Here is a 22,644-nt window from a genome sequence, read left to right as displayed (position 1 = left end):
AGTGCTCGCTGTTGTGGGTCTTTAGTCTGAAGACGGCCACTGGCTGGCCGGAATCAGTTATGGCATCCTAAAATGCTCGTGTGGTTGTGTCATAGATAATTTAAAAAATGAAAAGAAACTTGTTTTCTCCAAATAGTAAGTAGCTGCGCTGGATGTGTTAATTTACAGCGCAAACATGATGAAAAATAAAAGAAAAGAATAGGAAATAGATGATGAGTAGCAGAGTTCAAATCAAGAAGTAACACAGATAAACACAAACAGGTGGGAAAAAATTACAGATAGGATTACGAAAAAGGAGACTGATAGTCTGCAAGCACTCCCTAAGGAAGAGTCCCAGCAAAGGTGTCTGAAATGGGAAACAAGAAGGGGGTACTTGCTCCTCCCTCCGTCTATCTCGCAATCTGGAGTACAGAGTATTTATTCATTACAAAATTCTCATATACTTCTGGAAGTGATTTCCCACGATTCTGGTCAATCACGTGTTCAGCCAATTGTACCAATTGCACCACTCCGTGGTTCCCTGCACTGAGGCAATACAAGGACTTTAGCAGTTGCTGTATAGCCTGTGTTTGTTTGGTCGTCACAATGTAGATTTTAGTTTACTTAAGAATTTTATGCCCCTCCCCCAATCCAGATAAATTTCTATGCACGTCTATGAGTCCTAATAGACAAAAAAGAAAAATTGTATACATTAAAACTTAAAAGATAAAACCCGACTGACTTACTGGAGTACATGGGCATCTTGAAATAATTGTATAAGTAATCGAGAAATTGGAGACACAACAGTATATGGAAATGAAGTCAATATGTGAGAAAGTTTCCTGAATGAAACTGTTCCTACGAATCACGGAAGGAAAAGAGGAAATCAAAAACTGGAGAGCTGAAGGAGTGTTAGTGTATAACTGTCATAGTGGCTTAAGTGTGATCCTATGTTCGTCTGTAAAGGGCCAAAGAAGAAAAGAAACTGAACACTAAATGTTAACTTTTGTGTTTCCTTAACACATTTTTCTTCTCCTTTGTTCTACTAACTGTTACAAACTTTAAAGGGATATAGTTTTTCAATAAGAATTTTTTGTTACAAAACATATAAACACCTGAGGGTTTCCACCACTGGGCGACTACTCTATCCTCTATCTCCAAACTTAAAATCGTGCTTCTCGAGTTACGGAGCCTAGTTGAGCAGAGCTAACACGATGCTCCCGACGGCTGCCAGCAGGAGGCGCAGGGTCGTGGAGACGGCTGCCGGTGACCCGCTGGTGACTGCGCTGTCGAGCCAGGCCCCCACCTCTGGCACGTGGGCCTCACCCCAGGCCACCTGCTGCTCCGCCTTGCTGATGGCACTCTGGATGGTGGCGTTCACTGCCTGCAGGTCTGGCACGCTGGACAGGGCCCTCAGCTGGAACAAGAAACACAGGGAGGTCACACAGGTGTCTGTCTGCAGATTGGGACCAATCATTCCTCTTTGTTTCGGAGTAGGTGTACACATATGTCAAGATTATGTCATAGATAATAATTCTAATCCAGCCCCAAAGGAGACACATTTGTTTTCTTTACATTTCTATTAAATTTCAAAGGCCGAGCTAACTAATTCTCTGTATTTCCATTTCCTTGCTGCGGTGATCTCAGTCCGAACACTGGTTTCGTGCAGATCTCCACATTAATCTATATTGTGCAAAACTTCTTCGTACTCAATTAATCACTCTGACCCTCATCCACATGAACCTGCTCTGTGTGTCTGTATAACTTTTAATCCACCACCCTTCACTCCATTACCAAACCGACGATTCATTGACCCATCAGGATGTGTCCTGCCAGCCGATCCCTTCATCGAATCCAGTTTGTCGTAAATTTCTCTTGTCCCAATTCCGTACAGTACCTCCTCTCTAATTATTCGAGACATCCATCTTGTTTTCAACATTCTCTGGTAGCACGACATTTCGAAAGCGTTCTTTTTGGCTGCACTATTTATTGTCCAACTTTCAATTATGTACAAGGGTGCTGTCTGGACAAGTACCTTCAGAAACGACTTTCTGATACTTATATTCGATGTGTGTGTGTTTTTCAGACAGAATATTCTTGCTATTGCTACCTACATCAGCCATCGTCAGTTACGTTGGTGCACAAATAGCAAAACTCGACTACTACTTTCAGAGTCTCATTTCTTTCTATTGTTTCCTCTGCAAGACCTGATTTAATCCGATTGCACTCCATTGACTTTTGTTTTAATTTGTTGATGTTCAAAGTACAATCTCTTTTCAAGTCAACTGTATTCTCTGACAGGATTACAACTTCATCTGAAAACACAAAATCTTTATTTCTTTTCCCAGACTTTACTTCTATTATCAAATTTCTTCTTGGTTTCTTTTTCTGCTTCCTCGGTGCATTCTCCACTAATGATTCCCTCTTATGTCATTCGACCCTTATAACTGGTTTGTGTACAAGTTGTACATAATTTTTTAATCCTTATATATTTCCCTGTCACTGTCAGAATTTCAAAGACTATATTCTAGTCATCATCGTCGAAAGATTTCTGTAAATCTCCATACACCACAAAACATAGATTTCCTTTTCGTGATTGTATCTTTCAAGAAAAGCCATAGTCAGTATGGCTCTGTGCAGTCCTACATTAGTCCTCGAGGTGATATACGATAAGCCAAGTGCCAGAAAATTAAAATAATATTTCTCTCCAGCTGAAGCTTATATTCCTCGATGTCATCTTCCAGAAGTTTTTCCATTCCACTGTAAATAATTCGTGTCCATATCTTGCAGCCACGACTTATTAAACTGATAGGTGGATTCACACCATCCACTTTCTAGGAATGTCACTCCAGCAAGGTACGCAATAGAGTCCAATGGAGCTTGGAAAGCAGCTCACACATGAAAAGCTTTATTCCCTGTGAGTGACAACGTCATTAGGGGTAGAGCTTAATATCGGACTCGGGGGGGGAGGGGGGGGGGGATGTTCGATATCCTCGTCTTTCTCTCAAGCAGTTTAAGGTACTGTAGAAAACCTAAATTGGAATGGCCAAGTAGAGATTTGACCACTAACATAAAATGTCGTGTGGAGAGATTGCATGCCTTGTGGGGCATACTGTACTGGCGCCTCTCCGATCCGTTCCGACCGTGTACCATACAATAAGTACATGTACTTTATTTGTTTTACATCCCAGTTGGACTCCTACTTATTGGCTGTCACAGTTACATGATCATATCTGTTCTGGTTGTTGAGACTATGACTTCACTGTGTGCGTTTCGTCTGTTAACTGGTATGGGTTCCACGCCTCCATCTAAAACATGTGAAATACGTGGCGGGATGGTTACTTCCAAATAAATGTCCACAGCTGATCTCAATCCCCACTTTTGGCCACCCTGTCCATCTGAACTTTCTCTAACTATTTTAATGTTTTTCAGCTCTAAATATCATTTAGTCCTTCTCTTCTTTAATATAAGACATGTAACCTCACCTGATTCAGTTGTTCGTTTGTCACCACTTTCCCAGCGAGTCCACTGATGATCTTCTGCAAAACGCTGGGCCTGGGAAGCAGAATATTATGTTATGACGCGTCTGAAATGAAATATTATATTATTAATCCGACACGTTTACACAACCATGTGAAGATGTGAAAGAATGAAGGAATTATTTTGTAGTTTCTATTAGCTTGCAAAGTCTTTGGATTAATGCTACGAATCTTACGAAATCGTATTAGACACCCTCTTTGCTACATCAGGAAATGTGTCGAAGAATGGACACAACATGTGTGTAATTTCTGTCAGAGAAAGTAAACTTAAAGAACTGAACGGTTTCAAACCACTTTAGATGGGAGTGGACAACATTTTAGGCAGTTTCGGTGAAGCAGACAACACAAGTTACTGGTGCCTATATCCGGTAATACTGTGAACGGGAATCGTCGGAAGCTCTAAACACACCCACAGCTCTGACAGAGAGCGGTTGCACACACTCCATTCTTTGTTGGAGGAAATAATTTACTTACAAAATAAAAGCTTTATTTACACGTGTATTCGTTTTGTACCGTGTTGTATCACTGATTCAACATTTTATTTCAACTTACGTCACAATACTGGACAATATGTACATCATACTTCGAACATTTATTAGAGTTCGTCAAAATAGTATACAGTCATCCTGTTTTGAGAAGACAGCAGTGTTAGATGAAGTTCGCTGATGTTTAGTTAACATACTCACTTTTCGTTTTCCATGTTAGTCAATTTTATGGATCATTGTATGATTAATCATAATTACGTTGAAGATATCATTTTCCATTCATATTACTTATTCATATGTAAATATGGCTACGTGATGATGATTTACAAAGTTTCTTTCGTTTAATACAGATGTGAATTAATAATACCTACCCACCAGCTCTACAAATCGCAAAGATATGGAATGGATGCAGTATCATTGAAAAACTTTTTTAGTTTCTTTTTCAAATTAAACTTTTCTGTCTGGAAGCTATTTCACATCATTGGATAAGTGATGAAAAGTTTTGTTGGTAGCATTGTGCACCTATTTTTGTCTTAAAGATAATCTTTTGGTATTGTAATCATCTACATCAGTGTTCCTTTTTACCCTACTGTAAATTATTCACAACAGACTTTGTGAGAGAAATAAATACACTGTGAAGCTTTTGTCAAAATATCTAACTCCTTAAGCGGATCTCTCAAAAATATTCATCAGTCAAAATGTGCTCTAAAAATAATATGAGTTGCTCGTCGGTGATCATTTTGTTTATTAAGAATGAGGTATCCCAGACCATTATTTCGTACATAACGCACTGAAAATACGCAAAATTATCGCGAAGTAAGGGAGAGAACGCCGCAGACATGATACGTGAATTGTGATATCAGTCGTTAAAACAAAGGCATTTGCCGTTGCGGCAGAATCTTCCGGTGAAATTTCAATCACCAACTTTCTCATCCGACTGCGAAAATATTTTGTTGGCGCCCACCTACATACAGAGAAACGACCATCACAGTAAAATTAGAGAAATTAGAGTTTACACACAAAGATTTAGGTGCTCGTTTTCTGGTGCGCCATTCGAGAGTGCAACGGAAGAGAAACAGCTTGGAGGTGGTTCGATGAACCCTCTGCCAAGCTCTTCATTCTGAATTACAGAGTAATTACGTAGATGTAGAAAATATGTTAGCTTACTGATTTTTCTCTCCCCAAGATTTGCAATAATTAAAAGTGCAAATGTGACTCAACTGAGGTGTCTTAGGACTTCAAAAATGAGTGTTTTTTAGTTTAAATTCACAGCAGTGTGGGGATCTAAAATTTTTGAAGTTCCGCCATATTACTATTTCCTCACTATATGTTGCATCTGTCGTTGGTGTGCTACATCTAGATGTGCTGAACTGAACATGAAAGTGAAAGAATTTGCAGATCACTCAGTAACACATTTAAGAACACTCTGTACCATTTCGTCCATTGCTGTGTGTCTGGTTGGAGTAATTATAATACCAGTGTCATCTGCAAAAAGAACCAATACTGCTTGTTGTTTATTCGAGGAAAGTTCGTTTACATAGATGGGAAACAATAGTGGGCCTAAGATTGCTCCTTATGGAACACCATACGTGATTTGTATCCAGTCAGAAGAATCTCCCTGTCAACGTTAGCTGAATTATGAAACAGAATATCCTGGATTGCTTTCATTAGATATGACATTATCTGTTGGTTGTAAATACCGTTAATTCCATAAAATATCAGTTTATCTAGAAGGGATTGTGATTCATAAAATAAAATTCCTTCTATGTGTTACAGGAAACTATTGGCGCTATTTCATTATTTAAAGGTTGTAAAATTCGGCAGATGAACGTGTAAATGGCACTGTCTATTGAGCAACTTTTCTGAAATTCTAATTGGGATTGAGTGACAATAATAGCATTGCTCAGATAAGATAATGTAACACAGTACTGTGATATCACATTTCATATAGGGCCCCTTTATATTTCTCTAATATATCTGAACCATCATTTTTCAGATGACACAATACAGTAGAGACATACCTGAACGGAGAGTAGCAGAACTGAAACAGAGCAAGTTCAGAGGCAGGCCAAAAATGATCACTTATCAGTTCGCAGTAGTGGGGCCCCGACTCTGCAATAACCTAACGCATTATATTAGAGAACTGAGTAACATCTCCAACTCCAGAAGACACTTCATGTCATATCTACTAAATTAACAATAATGATTACCATTCTCCCTGTATGGACTCATTACCGATGTACATCCTTCTTTTCAACCAGATCTTCCCCGTTTTCCAGTATTCTTAGCTGGTGCAGTCTCCTCATATTTCCTTCTCACAGAATTCGCAACATCATAAAACACCTATTTTGCACGCCTATAGATTCTTTTTATATCTGTTATTATCGTCATCATTATTACTGTTATTACTATTGCCATAATTAGTGGCAGAAGCAGCAGTAGTACAAGTATTGTCAATATTAACTCTATTAGTTCATCGTCGGTATAAATTACTCACATTTTCACTATGGACACTCAAATCATTTTAATACAATTTGTCATATTAAAACTGTCTTGGGTGAATATAACGTAAAAAAGGTACTGCATGTGTGAAACCCTGGGAGAGGGCCTGATGGCCCTAATCAGATCAGGTTAAATAAATAAATAAAAAAATGAAACATAAAGAAAATGTAGAAGAAACACATCTACAAAGGATAGTTGTACAAGTTAACAAAGAAATTGTTCACGATTACTATTGGATGGATAGTAAAGGAAGTGAAACCATAGTGGCGTCCTTTAGGTCTACTAGATAGTCTTCAGAACTTGTGATTTGCCAGAAAAAGAAAGCGACTGCTAGACAACAAACGTGAAGGGAAGAAGTTCACATATTGAGAGGGTATGTGACGTCATGTGTACGATTCCAAACTCTAGTCAAATTTACAAAGAACTTGGCAGTATGAGCCAGTGTACCATTATGGAGCCGGGCTGCTTGCACACCTGAGTCAAGCAGGCCCACAACTGTTGCAGCTGGACCTCGATGACCCAGATACTGGCACTGAACTGGAGCTTACGTTCGGCAGATGGGGCTGGCAGACAGTTCATAGAGACGTGTGTCCTGTCGAAAACTGGCGCCAGGGTACTGCCGCACGGGAGGACGCAGGACCTCCGTGACGTAGCGTTACGCCGTTACAGTTCCCTTACCCTGTACTGGCAGAGACCTCAAGTCTTACCTGATGGATCCAAACATCTTGACGCCAGGATAATACCACTTTCTGTCCCCAAAACAATTTGAAGAATGAGACTTCCATCTATCACACCCACATGCCCCACAAATGCGGATACTGTACGAGTCCATCAGCTGGCCAAATGGAGACATGAGATATGGTCCCTTTCAGACACTGTCTGGAGCTGATAACGCTGCCTCATATGCGTATGCAGCAACTTCGTGTCCGTCACAGTGAAGACTCAGCAGCTGACTGAGTTCGCACCCTTCATATGCCTCACTGGACCTGGACCTGGACCTGGACCTGGACCTGGAGCTGTTGGCAGTCTCACCTATCACAGAACATTCCAGCTGTAATCGTTTACCTACCCACCAACAGTGTCTGCATGTATGAAGTAGAACTGACATCAAACCATCTCTTTTGGGTACTTTTTTCTTTTTTTTGTGGGTAGTGTGTATAACCATAGAGTATTAACACTTTGGGATTTTTGTTTCGAGGCAAAGGGATTTGAATGAGGAAACAAATTAAAACCTAAGAGCTTTCCAGCAGAAATTAGAGATGTGTATGTTAGGAATTAGTAGACGGGGAAAGAAAATAAACAAATTGGGCAATGGACAGGCAGAAGAAGAAGATATGATTACGATCGTAACGGAAATGAAATTAAGGGCGGTTGGGCAACTATCCAGGAGAGTTGATAGTTGGAGGTCCAACGAAGCTGATTCTAAGAAACGAGAAGAGTGGGGCAATGTCCTCATACAACGTGGACAGACAACAGCAGATTAATCAGGCCCAGCTCGTGCAAAATTTCACCACTGTGCTACAATATTGTGGCCTATAGCCATTTGAGTTATAAACATAGTAATTGTAATTAAATTTAATATATTAATTTTACCCATATTAAACGAACAGTTTCAATAACTTTCATCAATCATGGAAGTGTGTGATGTAAACTATTGTATCCCAGGTGGACGATCCACCGTACGCCAGTACGTCAGCAGACATTCGGATTCTGGGCAGTCTGCAACATTGCTCAAAGCAAAGTCGGAGTGTCTTGGAATCTCATCCAAATTTCAACATAGGCAATCAACGTACCTAGCAACTTTCATTGCAAACTCATTGTTGAAAACCGGAAAACTAAAACATCTAACAAATGCGCTAAAGAACCACAACGTACTCATAACAGCCATTCAAGAGACACGATACATGGATACAGATACATTCGATTCCGATGGTTTTAGGATATACAAAGGGAAAGTGGGACCGAGAGTAATGAAAAATGTACCACGTCTTCGAACAGCCTTTATAATCAACAAAAAAATCTTGAACTCAATAGTTGACTTTGATTCCCAATCAGAAAGAATCTCAAGTCTTATATTCAAAAGCACAAACAAAATCTACACAATTATCAATGCACATGCCCCTATAAATGAGGATAACAGAAAAAAAAACAAAGAAAAATTGGAGGCCTTTTGGAATCATCTACATGACATTATACAGAAAATTCCAGATTAAAACATCATCATTCTTCTTGGAAATTTTAATGCACAGATTGGTAAAGAAAAAAGATATAAGAAAATAGTTGGAGACTATCCTGCACACAAGAGAACAAACAGAAATGGTGTGAGGCTAATAGTACTTTGCCAAGCACACTATTTAGTTCTTAAATCCACAGCTTTCAAGAAATACCACGAAGACAAAAGACATGGATATCCCCAAATCCTAGCCTTGGGGAATTTCAACTTGAAAATGCGCAAACAAGAAGATTTCTCGCAAAGAAATCATGAATGTTAGGTTACTCAGGAGTGCAAATTTGGATTCAGACCACTACCTTTCTAAAATTAAGTTCAAAGTCATCCAAAACAGGAAACGTAGCATAAAACAAATTAAGGGTCGGATATACAGCATAGAAAAGATATTAAAATCAGATGAATTCACAGCAGCAACAGAAACTATTCAGACGCAAAGCTGGGAGGATATCAAGTAAAAAAACTGGCAGTCACAGAAAACAGAAGAAAGCAGATTGAATTTCATTACAGTTAGAAAACTGGTAGCTAAAACTATAAAAAGGATTAAGAAGACACATGAAAACGAAATTCTCCTCCAAATTGATGGATAATTTTCTAAAAACAACACAAGAAGCTTTACAGAACTTTCAAACAAAGGTTGTCAAGATACAAATCACCCACCCTCCAATTTCGATATGTAAATGGGACCATCGCTCACGGTAACACGTAAAATTGCAAAATACTAGCAGGCTACTGTGAGAAACTCTTGAATTGTGAACCCATCCTTTAAAAATTTGAATCCATCCCAAATAACCGTGAGAAGCCGGATTCAGAACCACCGACGACTGAAGAACTACAGAAGGTCATTTCAGAACTTGAAAACAACAAGGAGTCCGGAGAAAACCAAATAGTGGCCGAACTATGGAAAAAGGTTGACAAAAATGCAATTACATCCCTTAAGTGTGTTTTCGATAAAATCTCGATAGAAGAAGAGGTCCCCACAGAATAGAGAACAGCTGTCATCCACCCTATCCACAAGAAAGGTTTGAAGACAGACCCCAACAACTACAGAGGAATATCGCTGCTGGATATAACATACAAGATTCTTTCTAAAGTCCTTTTGAACAGGGCAGAGCCGCCGCAATTGGACCCGCAAATCTGGAGGTTTTAGAAAGGGTGGATCATGTTCAGAACAAATACTAAACCTCAAAAACATTATGGCATACCAAAAATCAAGGGCAAAGACATACGTAATCTCCTTCATTGATTTTAAAAAAGCGTATGATTCGATTGATAGAGAATCTCTATTATCAGTCCTGGAAGAAATGTGTTTGGATAAGAAAACAACTAATATTATAAAAGCGACCTTTACAAAAACATTTTCGAAAGTTAAATTTGTGGGCGAATTATCGGAACCCTTTGAAATGAAAACGGGAGTGCGACAGGGGGATGGGCTCTCGCCGTTGCTGTTCAATTGTGCACTTGAGAAAGTAGTCAAGAGAATGGAACACAAATGTTAAGAGTGCTATAAGACTGGGTTGCAAAAAGAAGAACCTTAAAGTAAATTGCATTGCTTTTGCAGATGATATGGCCCTGCTGGCTGAAACAATGGAAGAAGCACGGGAGCTAAAGAAAACCAATGAAACAAGAAGCTAAAATAGGTCTTCACATCTCCTTTGAAAAATCTAAGATATTGACAAACATCAAGCACTCATGTAAATACATCAAAGTTCAAGAACAGAAGATTGAAATAGTAAAGGAATTCAAATACCTCGGAGAATAGATTAGTTGGAATGCTGGGGAAAGCAAAGCAATGGAATCCAGAAAAAATAAAATTGAATTGGCCTTCCAACTAGCAAAAAATACATACAACAAAAAATCCCTTTCATCGGGTCCAAAATTACACATTGCAAGACAGTGATTAAGCCAGAAGAACTGTAAGAACCAGAAACACTAAACATGAATTTCAAAGACCAAATGGAGAAACTTGAGCTAAAGGAAACAAAAATTTTAAGAAAAATCATAGGGCCAAAATTTCAGGACAATAAGATTATATACATCAAAAATGAAACTCTCTACAAGAAAACTGAAAAACTTTCAGGTACTATGCGAAAAAGGAGAATAAATTTTTATGGTCATCTTCTCAGAATGAATTCCAAAAGATTAACTAAACAAATCTTTGACGAAACCCAACTCGTTTAAAGAAACTGAGAAAGATCTAGCAGAATTAAAGATTTCAGAAAATTCACTTACTGTTCGAACAGCTAAATTAATTATTAAAGATGAAAACATGCGGTTCCAAGACAAATCTACACAAATGTCCAAACCCTTCATCTCGGAAGAAGAGAGGAAAAGATCAGACAAATGAAGAAATACTGGGCCCTACGGAAAGAACAACGCACAAAGAAATTATTGATCCATCGAACCCCAAAGAAGGTGAAACGAAAGAAGAAGAACAGTTTCAATATATTTAAAGTTATAATTAATTGTTTAAGATTATGAAGAATGAAATAAATTTAATGAGAAAAAAAACAAATTATAGCAGCAGGTATCGAACCAAAGCCAATGAATTGGCAGTCGATGTGTTTGACCACTGGGCTACTTGACTCATACATGAATTTCTGCTCGAAAACCCCTCACACTCTACACGTAAATAATTACAGAACTTAAGCGCTGCAGGCGTGTTTACTCACCCCGTCCTACCAATCCTCTCATTTCTGTGAATGAGTTACTTCCATATTCCGGTGAATAAAAATGTTTCGAGTGTTTGTCATATAACAGACGTGCCTCTTTCTGTGCTATCATATACAAAAAAGCCTAGTTTCGATATCTTGAACCGTTTTACAAGTATGACGTTTGTTGTGACCACAGGATTCCCTACGTACAGAAACGGAAATGAGCATGTTACGCACGACCGTCCGCCAGATATACTAACTCGAGGGCGAAATGAGATATCGTTCTGCTCTCAATTTCAAATAAAATTTTGATTACTTGTCTACATTTCATACACAGCAATGTATGTGCTAAAACCCACCGTACCCAAAGTTTACGCAGTGCGTTTTTACCTCCGCTAACTCTTTAAAATTTCGTGCACTGCATTATTTAATAACGAAAGGAAATTCACGCGTGACCTACCGACGGACTTAAAAATCAGTAACTTGAGGAAGAAATGACATATCGTCCTGCTCTCAATTTTAAGTAAAATTTCCATATTCTACCTGCATCAGTGTGGCGGAGCGTCATTTCAGCACTTGAAGTTGCTTTCAAGTTACCATGAACAGTGCATTACAAAACATGCTTTTGTCCAATTAATTTACATACCAGCACGCATTCGAAGAGAAATGACGTAATTTTAGTGTGCATTCTGGCTCGCATTCGAAGAGAAATTGCATAATTTTAGTGTGATTTCCGGCTCGCATTTGGAGAGGAATGACATTATTTCAGTGGTGATCACATGATCACCAGCTACTACTCTGAATAATTGACGAGTGTAGCCGTACCTGTAAGTACACACTACCACTGCATGCAGTTATTATTGCATAATTTTATGTATTTTGACAATCACTTAGAGGAAAAATATTGAAATGGATACTAATGCAGAAAATGTGGTCAACTGAAGTGTCCTTTTCATTCAGAAATTTCATTTCTTCCCATTATTTTTGGATATTTGACTTTTTGCAGATAATGCGTATCCATTATATACAGCTTCAATCAATCAATCATAAATCAGTCACTCGATCGATCGATCGATTAAGAGATGTGAGCAACTTATTTCTATGATCAATGAAATTTCGCATCTTTTGATCAGGGGGGGGGGGGGCTTCACAGGTTAGAAGCCGCAAGGCTGTTCTTGTTTGAAATAGCATTCGCCAGTCTGTTTTGTGTACTGTGTTCTGATGTCGAGGAGTCCTGTTCTGTGATCTGACAGGAGGAAGATTGCTTTTGGTTCAAATGTTTCAAATGGCTCTGAGCACTATGAGACTTAACATCTGTGGTCATCAGTCCCCTAGAACTTAGAACTACTTAAACCTAACTAACCTAAGGACATCACACACATCCATGCCCGAGGCAGGATTCGAACCTGCGGCCGTAGCGGTCACGCGGTTCCAGACTGAAGCGCCTAGAACCGCACGGCCACACCGGCCGGCCTTGCTTTTGGTGGTTGTCCGTGGCGGTATGGAAATTCTACAATGATGAGAAAAATGGGTGGGATCGTTTGCCACAGTAAAGCTTAGTTATGGGCGATAGATCATTTCGGCACTGCTTGCTCATGATTACTCCGTGATGAGGAAAGTAGTATTTTCTGCATGGTAAAGTGGCAACTTGAGGTAGCTCAAACTTGATTAAATGAAAGCTGATTAAAGCGATGTCTATGCTCTTTTCAACTCGTCATGCTGTGGGTTCAAATTTTTCCTCCGCACATAAACTGTGAAAGAGTCGTCGCTTCGTTTATAATCGTGTACTTGCAACAGAGTATTCTCGTTATTTATTCTGAAATTGAATTGTATACCTACTGCTTCGTGCCCGTGTAAATCGATTTAATTGTATTTAGTAACGATATATATATGCCTATTAGCCACCAACTTCTGGAATTGCTTCTATGCAAAACAAATCATTCTTTGTTAACTGTGCAGAATAGTGCCATGTTGCATGGCTGTAGTCTTGTGATATACATCATGGATTCCATTCACTGTTCATGAATCTACCACCATACAGGAATACGAGAGCTGAGTTTCAGTCACAAGAAACTAGTAATAAGTGGTTACTCCCCACATACCATTAGACTGCAGATACGGACAAGGTAGGTCAACGGCTGCCGTTTCGATAGTCGCTGCTTGCTAAGTGTTGTGTAAAGTGATCTCACACGTTACTGTGGTGTTAGTCGCAAATGATATTCACAAATTATATGTTTACTTTGTTGATTTAATTATTCTTGTCTTTAACTGAGAAAACACCCTCATTCGCACATCTGGACATATAAGCGTAAAGTGAAAATTTGTTCAGTTTTGGGTAACAATGATCTAATCATTACTTGCTGCTTAATATTCAAATGATAGCTACGCTAAGCCCACTTTCACCTGCGCTACGTTATGTAAGTGTGTGTGTGTGTGTGTGTGTGTGTGTGTGTGTGTGTGTGTGTGATTATTTCTATTGAACATATGGGTGAGATTGCGTTTCTGAATTTTTTTTCTGGGGCATAGGACTTGTGGGAGTAGTTCATCGCTATTTCCACACACACACACTTGCAGCTTACACAAATAACGTCAATGGGTTGGAACAGAAAGTCAAAGTTTATCTCTGATGTCAAAACCTCCGTGTCCTGCAATTTTTACTCCATCTCCCTTCCCCCCTTCCCCCCTTCCCCACTCCTCCACTCCTTCATACACACACACACACACACACACACACACACACACACACACACACACACACACACACACATTTCTGTACACGACCAAACTGATGATTCCATAATGACACGGAATACATCCTTTCAACTGATCATTTCTGCTAGTCTAGGTGTGGTGTAAATTTCTTTTTTCCCCAGTTCGATCCAGTACCTACTCAGCATACTTCTGTAGCACGACATTTCAAAAGCTTCTGTTGTCTTCTTGTCCCCATTTGACTTTCATCCAAGGCTACACTCGAGACGAATACCTTCTGGAAGGACCGCCTAACTTCTACATTTATGTTCGATATTAACAGGTTTTCTCTTTTTCAGAAACACATTTCCTCCTACTGCAAGTATGCATCTTCTTTACTTCAGGCATCGGCACTTATTTTACTACCAAAATAACAAAACTTGTGTACTACCATCGCCTGATTTAATTCGGTTACATTTCATTACCCTTGTTTTCTTTTGTTGATATCCATCCGATGAATTCTTTTCAACACACCACACATCCTGTCCAAGTGCTCTTCCAAGTCCTTTGCTGTCTCAGACAAAATTACTATGTAATTTCTTCTACCTGAAATTTTCAGCCCTTTTTTAAATTTTAGCTTCGTTTCTATTACACTTTTCTGAATCTACATATTGAACAACATTGAGGACAGACTACATCTACCACCTTAAAATACTGTTAGAATTATGATGTGCAATTTATTATTTATAAACTGATGTGGCAAGTTCCATAGAAATTAATGTGTAAATAAAACTAACATCAAGTTTCTATCTTTTTCCACATCTTTCAGGACCATCTGACTTTTGGTCTGTTTAGGAAACATTAGCATATATTTTATTTTATAAATGCTTCTGACATATTCCACATCTTCAATTATCATATCTAACCTGTCTATTATTTACTCTAATATGTATTTACTCTAATCATATTTCTAATCAGTCTAATATTAAATAATCATAATATCTAATGTAATCTATTACCTGATCAATGCCTTATTATAATGTAATATAACATAATATTAAATCTAATACGTAATCTAATGTCGTGCCTGCACGAGATGGGGATTGGTTCAGTACGTACTGTGTGGAGAGGTCGGCCGCACGCGTCTCGATGAAGTCCATGGCGACCTGCAGACCGAACGGCGTGGAGTAGACGCCGGCGTACACCGTAGTCCAGTCCTGGGGCCTCACCAGGCTAGCATTCAGTGCGTTCCTCAGATACCTGCAACAACGCCGCAGCACTTTCGTACGGCATCCCTCGTATAGGAAACAGCTGAAAATCAGCTAAAGCTTTGGATCACTTGAGCACGTATTGGATGCTTCGTTTATACTGCAGGCACATGCCCACAGTACACGAGAGATGTGCACTGGGCGGCTGAAGCAAAGCCTTCAGCACAGACCAGCAGTTTTTACCAACGATATCATCAAAACAGCGGACTTAAACGACCCATCCGAGTCCAGTATGTATAATATATGTTAAATAAGCAGGATTACACTTATCCTCACGATATCACACTCATTGGCTTCGACAACTCAATGCCAGAGTCTCACCTTCCAAACCGAGCTACACCTCAAGCTATGCTACAGATCAGACGTCACAACAACTGAGATTTCGCATTCACATTCATCAACATCACGAGATCACTACCGTACTGTTACCTTTCAACCTAACCTGGACCTCAGGCTACTCGTATATCACTACTAGCTGATATTCCGGAAACATAACACTGGAACACGATCTCATGTACCGTTCACTTTCTGTTTAAGCATGTATGACGTCAGTCACTGTATCATCGTTATATCGTCGGCCATAGCCTACACCAGGAATCTATATTCCTCCCCAGCTCGACCCGTCTTCAAAAAGTTGAACGTAAACCGAGAAGCAATGCAAATAAATTGAGCTTATGACATTGTGAAACAATCGTCGGATGCCGGTTGCCGAAATGTTGGAAATGACAAGACCAGTGGCGTGTTAGCAGTAGGCCCTGTGAGAGGCACCCACATGCCTTGCTCATACTGTGGCATCAAGCAGTCAGGCCTGCAAGATGAGTGGTCTGCCAAGCGAGTGGATTCTTTCTTATTTGACGAGTAACATGAACTCTAGTACTCACACTTAGTTACAAGTTATCCTCCTATATGATTACTACGCAACGGAAACGCATATCTGACTATCAGTGATTTACAGAACTCTGACTGTACACTACGCACTGGCAATACCACATTTTCTTCTTGTCTTTTATTTAACGGCTTTTATTAACACGTGGCCATCGCACTGAATATGAATGGCGCACACATTATAAATTCGGGACATTATGACAACATACAATTCAATGGAAAAGGCCTCCAATCTTTTTCTTTTCACTATCTTATTTATTCCGATAAATTCTCTAACCTAAACACACAAATTCTATAACCTACAACAATAACATATGAGAAATTCCGCCCAGTGGGCATGGCTTTACATTAGTGAATCTCTATATTATGGGCTCGTAATTTATTTAACGCTACAGTGCACTTTCTGGATAGGATGGTGGATCTTTCATTATACCTCACACTTCGACTCTCACAATCATCATCACGAAACTTTCCTCCAGATCGAGCGACACAGAAGGAACAAGCATAACCCACTAATCTTTTGAAACTACCTTGCTACTCTCCCATGCAAACCACACATACCCAAAATTACATGACATACATCACACTGCAACATGAAATACAACACTAAATAGTCACAACACTATCACTTTCAGCTTTCCCACTTCAATTAATATTTATCCCAGTTTCACACGACACTGCCCCACTTTGTAATTCTACTTTCCTACTATGAACTCTGGAGATATATGCACGTCTTCCTGTGCAATGCAAGCCAAGTGGCGTTGCTGGATAGACGGCCGACTCACCTTGATTCTCTCTCAGAGTTTAAATCTAGCGTCACACGGAATAACATTAAGAACATATTCATCACACACGTGAGTCCTCAACTGATACCATGGACGAGTACTTCTCTTTATCCTTTGTCTCATATACAGATTGAGACTCACACAGTACTCACCACGTGGAAGTACTCGTCTCTAATTTCAAGTCCTGCACACGCCATTTCTTAAATATTTCAGCTTATGGTACACACGCTATTTCTTAAATATTTCAACTTATTGTACACACGCTAGTAATTCAGCTTAACTTAAGCACACGGAAGTATTTCAACTTATTGCTACACGTGGTTTCATTGTGACCGTTGGTCACTTCCGAAGATTACTACAATCCCATTAATGTTACCTGCCTGACATTTAATTCTCCCCACAAAAGTTCCTGAGATAGAGAAATTATTAGTTCAAACTACTCTTAAATATTCCACATGCATACCATGTCTCCACACATTCGTCATTACGGAGCACAACTAAAACAGGTCTTAACAGCACAAGATCCAGCGGCAGAGTGCTGAAATATGGCCGTTCTCTAGGTCATCTCCCATCTCTGTCGAGGTGGGGGAAGCAACTTGCTATCGTATTGGTCAGCCACATTTCAGGCGCTCAAAGCTCTGGTAAATTTCATGTCTTTGGTCCCACCAAAGGTGGCCAAAGGATCGACTCAAAGATGATCATATATTCACATTCACTATCTGTGGTTAGCAGACGACCATACATTCATTCATTTCACAGATCTCACCAAACTGGATGTAGGGATTTACTTTGTGGGAGTGCACATGCGATCAATTAAATAAATAAATTGTCATTCTTTCCCACACTGGTATCCGGCTTCGCTGCATTAATTGAAATTGAGTTATTTTTACACAAAAAATGTGTTGTTCTGACAAGAATAATGAAGTATTTTGTACCTATTTTCAATGTCGGGTGGTACTGTACCCTTTCACCTGCATCAGCCACGATTCTTTAAAGAACAGATCTGGTGTGTGGAATTTTGTAGGTATCTTCAGTGGTACAGTGAATAGTGTTAGTAGTAGGATAATTTGTGGGCCGTGAGTTACGCTGCTTCTAGACGTATACAAAGTTTAATACTTCCTGCGTTAAAAATCTAACTCGAGATTATTCCTGATAATGAATAGATTGTGACACCACATCAAACTTACACGTGTCGTGCCAGCAGTGAACTACAGAGGTGTGTGTGTGGGGGGGGGGGGGGGGGGGGGGCTACAGTATGGCGGCGGTTCACACGGTTAGGGTGTGGTCGCCTACGAATCATTTGACAGCGCTGTGTAACGCGTACAGTAGAGGAACAGTTTGGAGACGGCGACTGTCTGTACCGGCACGATAACGTAGCCTGTCGTAGAGCGACGCCTGTGAGGCAAAGTTTTGTGTGTGACGACGTTCTCCAGACGGACCGGTCCGCCCCGAGTCACGACCCGAACACAGCGGAGCACCTCCTGGTTGAGTTACAGCGCTGACTTCCCTCCAGACCCCAACACCCAACATCGTCACCTTTCCTGCGAGTACTAATGAATGGGCTCCCATTGCCTCACAGACATCCGATTGAAAGTCTACAGCAAAGTTCATTCCGTCATTTAAGTGGTAGTCGAAGACGTCCGCTAAAATATTTGTGCATACGTTCGATCGGATAATGTACGAGTAAAGTGGAACGAGGCAATGGAGATGTGTAGACTCACGCGTAGAGCGTGGCGTTGTCCTGGGAGCAGCCGAGCGCGCTGAGCAGCTCCACCTTCTCGGTGGCCACCGCGGTGTCGAGGTAGCGCTGCCACAGCCTGCCCCACAAGTCCCCGTCCTGCGCCCACACGCAGTACGCCGTGCTGCGCAGGTCCGGCTCCACGCTGCAAAAACAGTTACAGTCTCGTTGGCAAATGCAGAGATACTAGCAAATGGTGAAAAATTGCCAGCTGAATCTCGACATTAATGTAGTGTAAAACTGAATACGTACACGAAAAAGTTTCATATCCCTCGACTACTGCGTCGTCCATTGAAAGCAGGCACAACAATCGTGTTCTTAGGCGTTTCTGTCGGGAGTGATTTAAGATTGAGTAGCCACGTCTGATGATCAACCAAAGCATTGTAACCATTGTTCGCCGTATGAAACATTGCCTCCTCGTGTTACGTTCACTCGATACACTAAGAAAATTATATAATAGTGTCGAATACTGCTGCTGTGATGCGGGCTCCAAATGGGGGCCGTGCAGGGTAGCCACGCGGTCTCAGGCGCCTTGTCACGGTCCGCGCGGCTTCTCCCATCGGAGGTTCGAGTCCTCCCTCGGGCATCGGCGTGTATGTCGTCCTTAGCGTAAGTTAGTTTCAGTTAGATTAATTAGTGCGTAACGTTAGGGAGCGATGACCTGAGTAGTTAGGTCCCACAACACCTTACCACAAATTACCAAAAAAAATTACAAATGGGGAAATGAACAGACGTAAGCAACTTTCCTATGGAGGTGCTTAACAGAGGGAGAGTCCGAACGAGAAAGAGAGGCCAAAGATGAAAGTGATACCAAAGTGGTAGAAAATGCGATTACCTTAGAGCCACCTTCAATGAAACAGATCAAAACAGCAATCGAGTAGCTAAAGAATGGAAAGGCCCCGAGTGGATAACAGTGCAGAAGGACGTCTAACCACTGACGCAGAGGCAGGCACACGTGTTATCCACAGTCATTTAATAAAGGTCTGGAACTTGGAAAGCGTGCCACAGGAGTGGACAGAACGGCTTCTCGTCAAATTTCCATAACTGGAGGGGAATCACCTTGCCTACAAGTCGTAGCAAAGCATCTGGGCGAATAATCCTTAACAGATAAACTGCAGATGAGAAAGGAGCAAGCTGATTTTAGTAGAACTGTTCTTGTACGGATCAAATAAACACGCTTGTAGTCATTACTGAAGAATCAAATTACTTCATCACTGGTGTTAATATTCTTCTTCAATATTTTGTAAAGGCGTTCGACTCCAGTAAAAGAAGTAATACGTGCAAATCTTTGAAACAGTACGCGATACCGGAGAAGAGTGCATCCGTGAGGGTAAAGTTATCGAACACTTCCCAGTTAATTGTGGAGGTCGAGATGGGGTGTGTTTTATCCACCGGTATCCTTTTTTGGTGCAGAATTCAGTGACGAGCAAAGTGACGGAGAAGGAGAAGACAGAGATATAACGGGGACTAACTGAACGATCGGAGATCTCCAATTAGTCCAACTCCTCTCGCAGAACTTTGTCGACACGGAAGAAAAGCTGCAGGACCTCCCAACACGAAGCCGAGATAGTCGGGCTGCAAGTGAATGCCGCGCGAAGACGAAGAGTAAGAAAGTCAGCTGAGAACGAACGACGAGAATGTCGAAAAAGTAAACGAGTTGGCGTACTTGGGGAGTGCAGCACTGTTGCCGACGCCAGACCGAGAACCGGAACGGCGGACGGGGCGTTCACCCGGCTGTGTCCGTTACGGAGGGTCACGCAGATTTCCACGTCAACTCGACAACGAGTACGTAGAACAAAGGTGAAACCAGTGCCACTTTACGGGCGTGAAACGGAAAATTACTTCGACTAACTGCAAGATTTTGAGAAGTCAGCCGGCTGACAGCGCGACAGCTGCGAACCTACGCGAAGAGGACATAAGCGCCGCGCCGCGCCGGACTGGTCACGGCCACCTAGGAAGCGGCGTTAACGTCGGCCACTTCCGTAGATCAGCGGTCACTAGTAAGACTGATTATTTCCTACGTCGCCCTTTCCTCCCGACACGTCCGTGTAGTAGTCAAATTTAAGTATCTGTAATTGTCTTTTTGTAGTACAACTCATTAATACGAGTTGTTCTATTGTACGTCTAGCGAACTGAGTGTACCGGATTCGTGGACAGGACGAGATGTATTAGGAAAATTAAAATCTTGTGACTAAATGTAATATCGGCGACGACCTCCGAATTCGAAACAGAAGAACCTGTCGACGTCGAAATAGAGAGAAGACAACGGAGCTGGATGGGATACACCCTGCAAAAAAAGTCGGGACGATGTAGAGGGACACGCTCTCTGCTACCGCCCGCAGGGTTAACGAAACGTGCGAGGTAGACTGTTCGCCCGGCTGAAGACTTGTCAGTCGATTCCACTGGGGCAACTCGCGTGTCGACGAGGACGAAACGACTGAGGCAGCACGAGACCCAGTCCCCGAGGGAAGGAAATCTCCGACCTCGCCTCTAAGTGACTCCGCAAGCCTTCGGCGGCATTCTGACGTGCCGAACACCCGTCTACGGAGGCGGACAAGCGCAGGGTCAAAAGGAACCGAGGAAGACCGCCGGCACGGAGAAGCCCCAGAAGGAGGGGACGAGAGCTTCGACGCACCTGGCTGCCCCGTCGCCGTCGCCGTCGTTTTGCCCGCCCTCCGGGAAGGCGACGGCGGCCAGGTCGGCGGCAGCCTGCAGGCACGGCGGGAAGCCGACGCGGCAGGCGTGCCGCAGCACCGAGACCCGCAGCAGGCGCGTCGCGTGGTCGTCGTCCGGGAGCACCTCGAAGCGCAGCGCGGCGTACGGCTGCGCCAGCAGGGCACGCATGTACGCCTGCAAGCCGAAACCCGATCGATGCCAAATAGCGAATGCACACTTCCGTTAAAACAAATCCAAATAAACGAGTTTCGTACCCAGCGTTGCCCAAGCCGACGTAGCAAATTATTACCTCTCGCAGCGAAAGCGTACTTTGCCTCGGGGCCGGGAGGACAGCAGATATTTGGTTCTTGGCGCCGGCACAGCTGACGCCGGCTGCTGCGCCGAGCTAGCTACTGTACTCGACTGACGCCGCGTGCAATGCGTGTGGATAAAACAACCCGACTGTCAAAATTTCAAATCGTAACTTTGGTACTTCCGCAGATATAAATTTTTACCTAGGACGCAGAGTAACTGTACTGGCATTGTGAAACTGAGTTAGGGACTGTAATGTATTCGTCTATAGTAGCAATTGAAATTACAACCAAGAGGATAGGTTCATTTACTCTAATTTTCTGCAGTTTACTTTCGTTTCCATAAATTTCTGACGAAATTAAATTTCCACAAATATCTGACGTAATTAAATAAACTTTGGAAGGCTATTATTTCATCGTCTTTCGGTTGTCTGAGTCTTTTGCAAAGACTTAGAGAGCGAATGGAGGACATACGTAAAGTGAGACTGTGATATTTTATTAAAACTATGTAAATGTATGTGTGGCTCTGAGCCCGCATCTCGTGGTCGTGCGGTAGCGTTCTCGCTTCCCACGCCCGGGTTCCCGGGTTCGATTCCCGGCGGGGTCAGGGATTTTCTCTGCCTCGTGATGGCTGGGTGTTGTGTGCTGTCCTTAGGTTAGTTAGGTTTAAGTAGTTCTAAGTTCTAGGGGACTAATGACCATAGATGTTAAGTCCCATAGTGCTCAGAGCCATTTGAACCATTTTTGTGTGGCTCTGAGCACTATGGGACTTAACTTCTGAGGTCATCAGTCCCCTAGAAGTTAGAACTACTTAAACCTAACTAACCTAAGGACATCACACACATCCGTACCCGAGGCAGGATTCGAACCTGCGACCGTAGCGGTCGCGCGGTTCCAGACTGTAGCGCCTAGAACCGCTCGACCACCC

General features: G+C 41.7%; 1 protein-coding gene across 1 annotated transcript in view; it reads right to left on the bottom strand.

Moving 5' to 3' along the window:
• Positions 1–534: 534 nt before the first annotated feature.
• LOC126228346 (aminopeptidase N-like) overlaps positions 535–22,644 on the bottom strand; it is a 254,917-nt gene continuing 232,807 nt past the window's right edge. The window contains exons 12-16 of the mRNA XM_049942295.1: positions 21,386–21,600; positions 18,734–18,895; positions 15,194–15,334; positions 3,465–3,534; positions 535–1,396 (exon numbers count right to left, since the gene is read on the bottom strand). Coding sequence (XP_049798252.1) covers positions 1,172–1,396; positions 3,465–3,534; positions 15,194–15,334; positions 18,734–18,895; positions 21,386–21,600 — 813 coding nt within the window. The 3' untranslated portion in view covers positions 535–1,171. The remainder of the gene's footprint in view (positions 1,397–3,464; positions 3,535–15,193; positions 15,335–18,733; positions 18,896–21,385; positions 21,601–22,644) is intronic.

Source organism: Schistocerca nitens, unplaced genomic scaffold (assembly GCF_023898315.1).
Source record: "Schistocerca nitens isolate TAMUIC-IGC-003100 unplaced genomic scaffold, iqSchNite1.1 HiC_scaffold_363, whole genome shotgun sequence".
NCBI classification, from domain to species: domain Eukaryota; kingdom Metazoa; phylum Arthropoda; class Insecta; order Orthoptera; family Acrididae; genus Schistocerca; species Schistocerca nitens.
The sequence above is the reverse complement of the archived record's forward strand: the minus strand, read 5'-3'. Positions and strand labels throughout refer to the sequence as shown.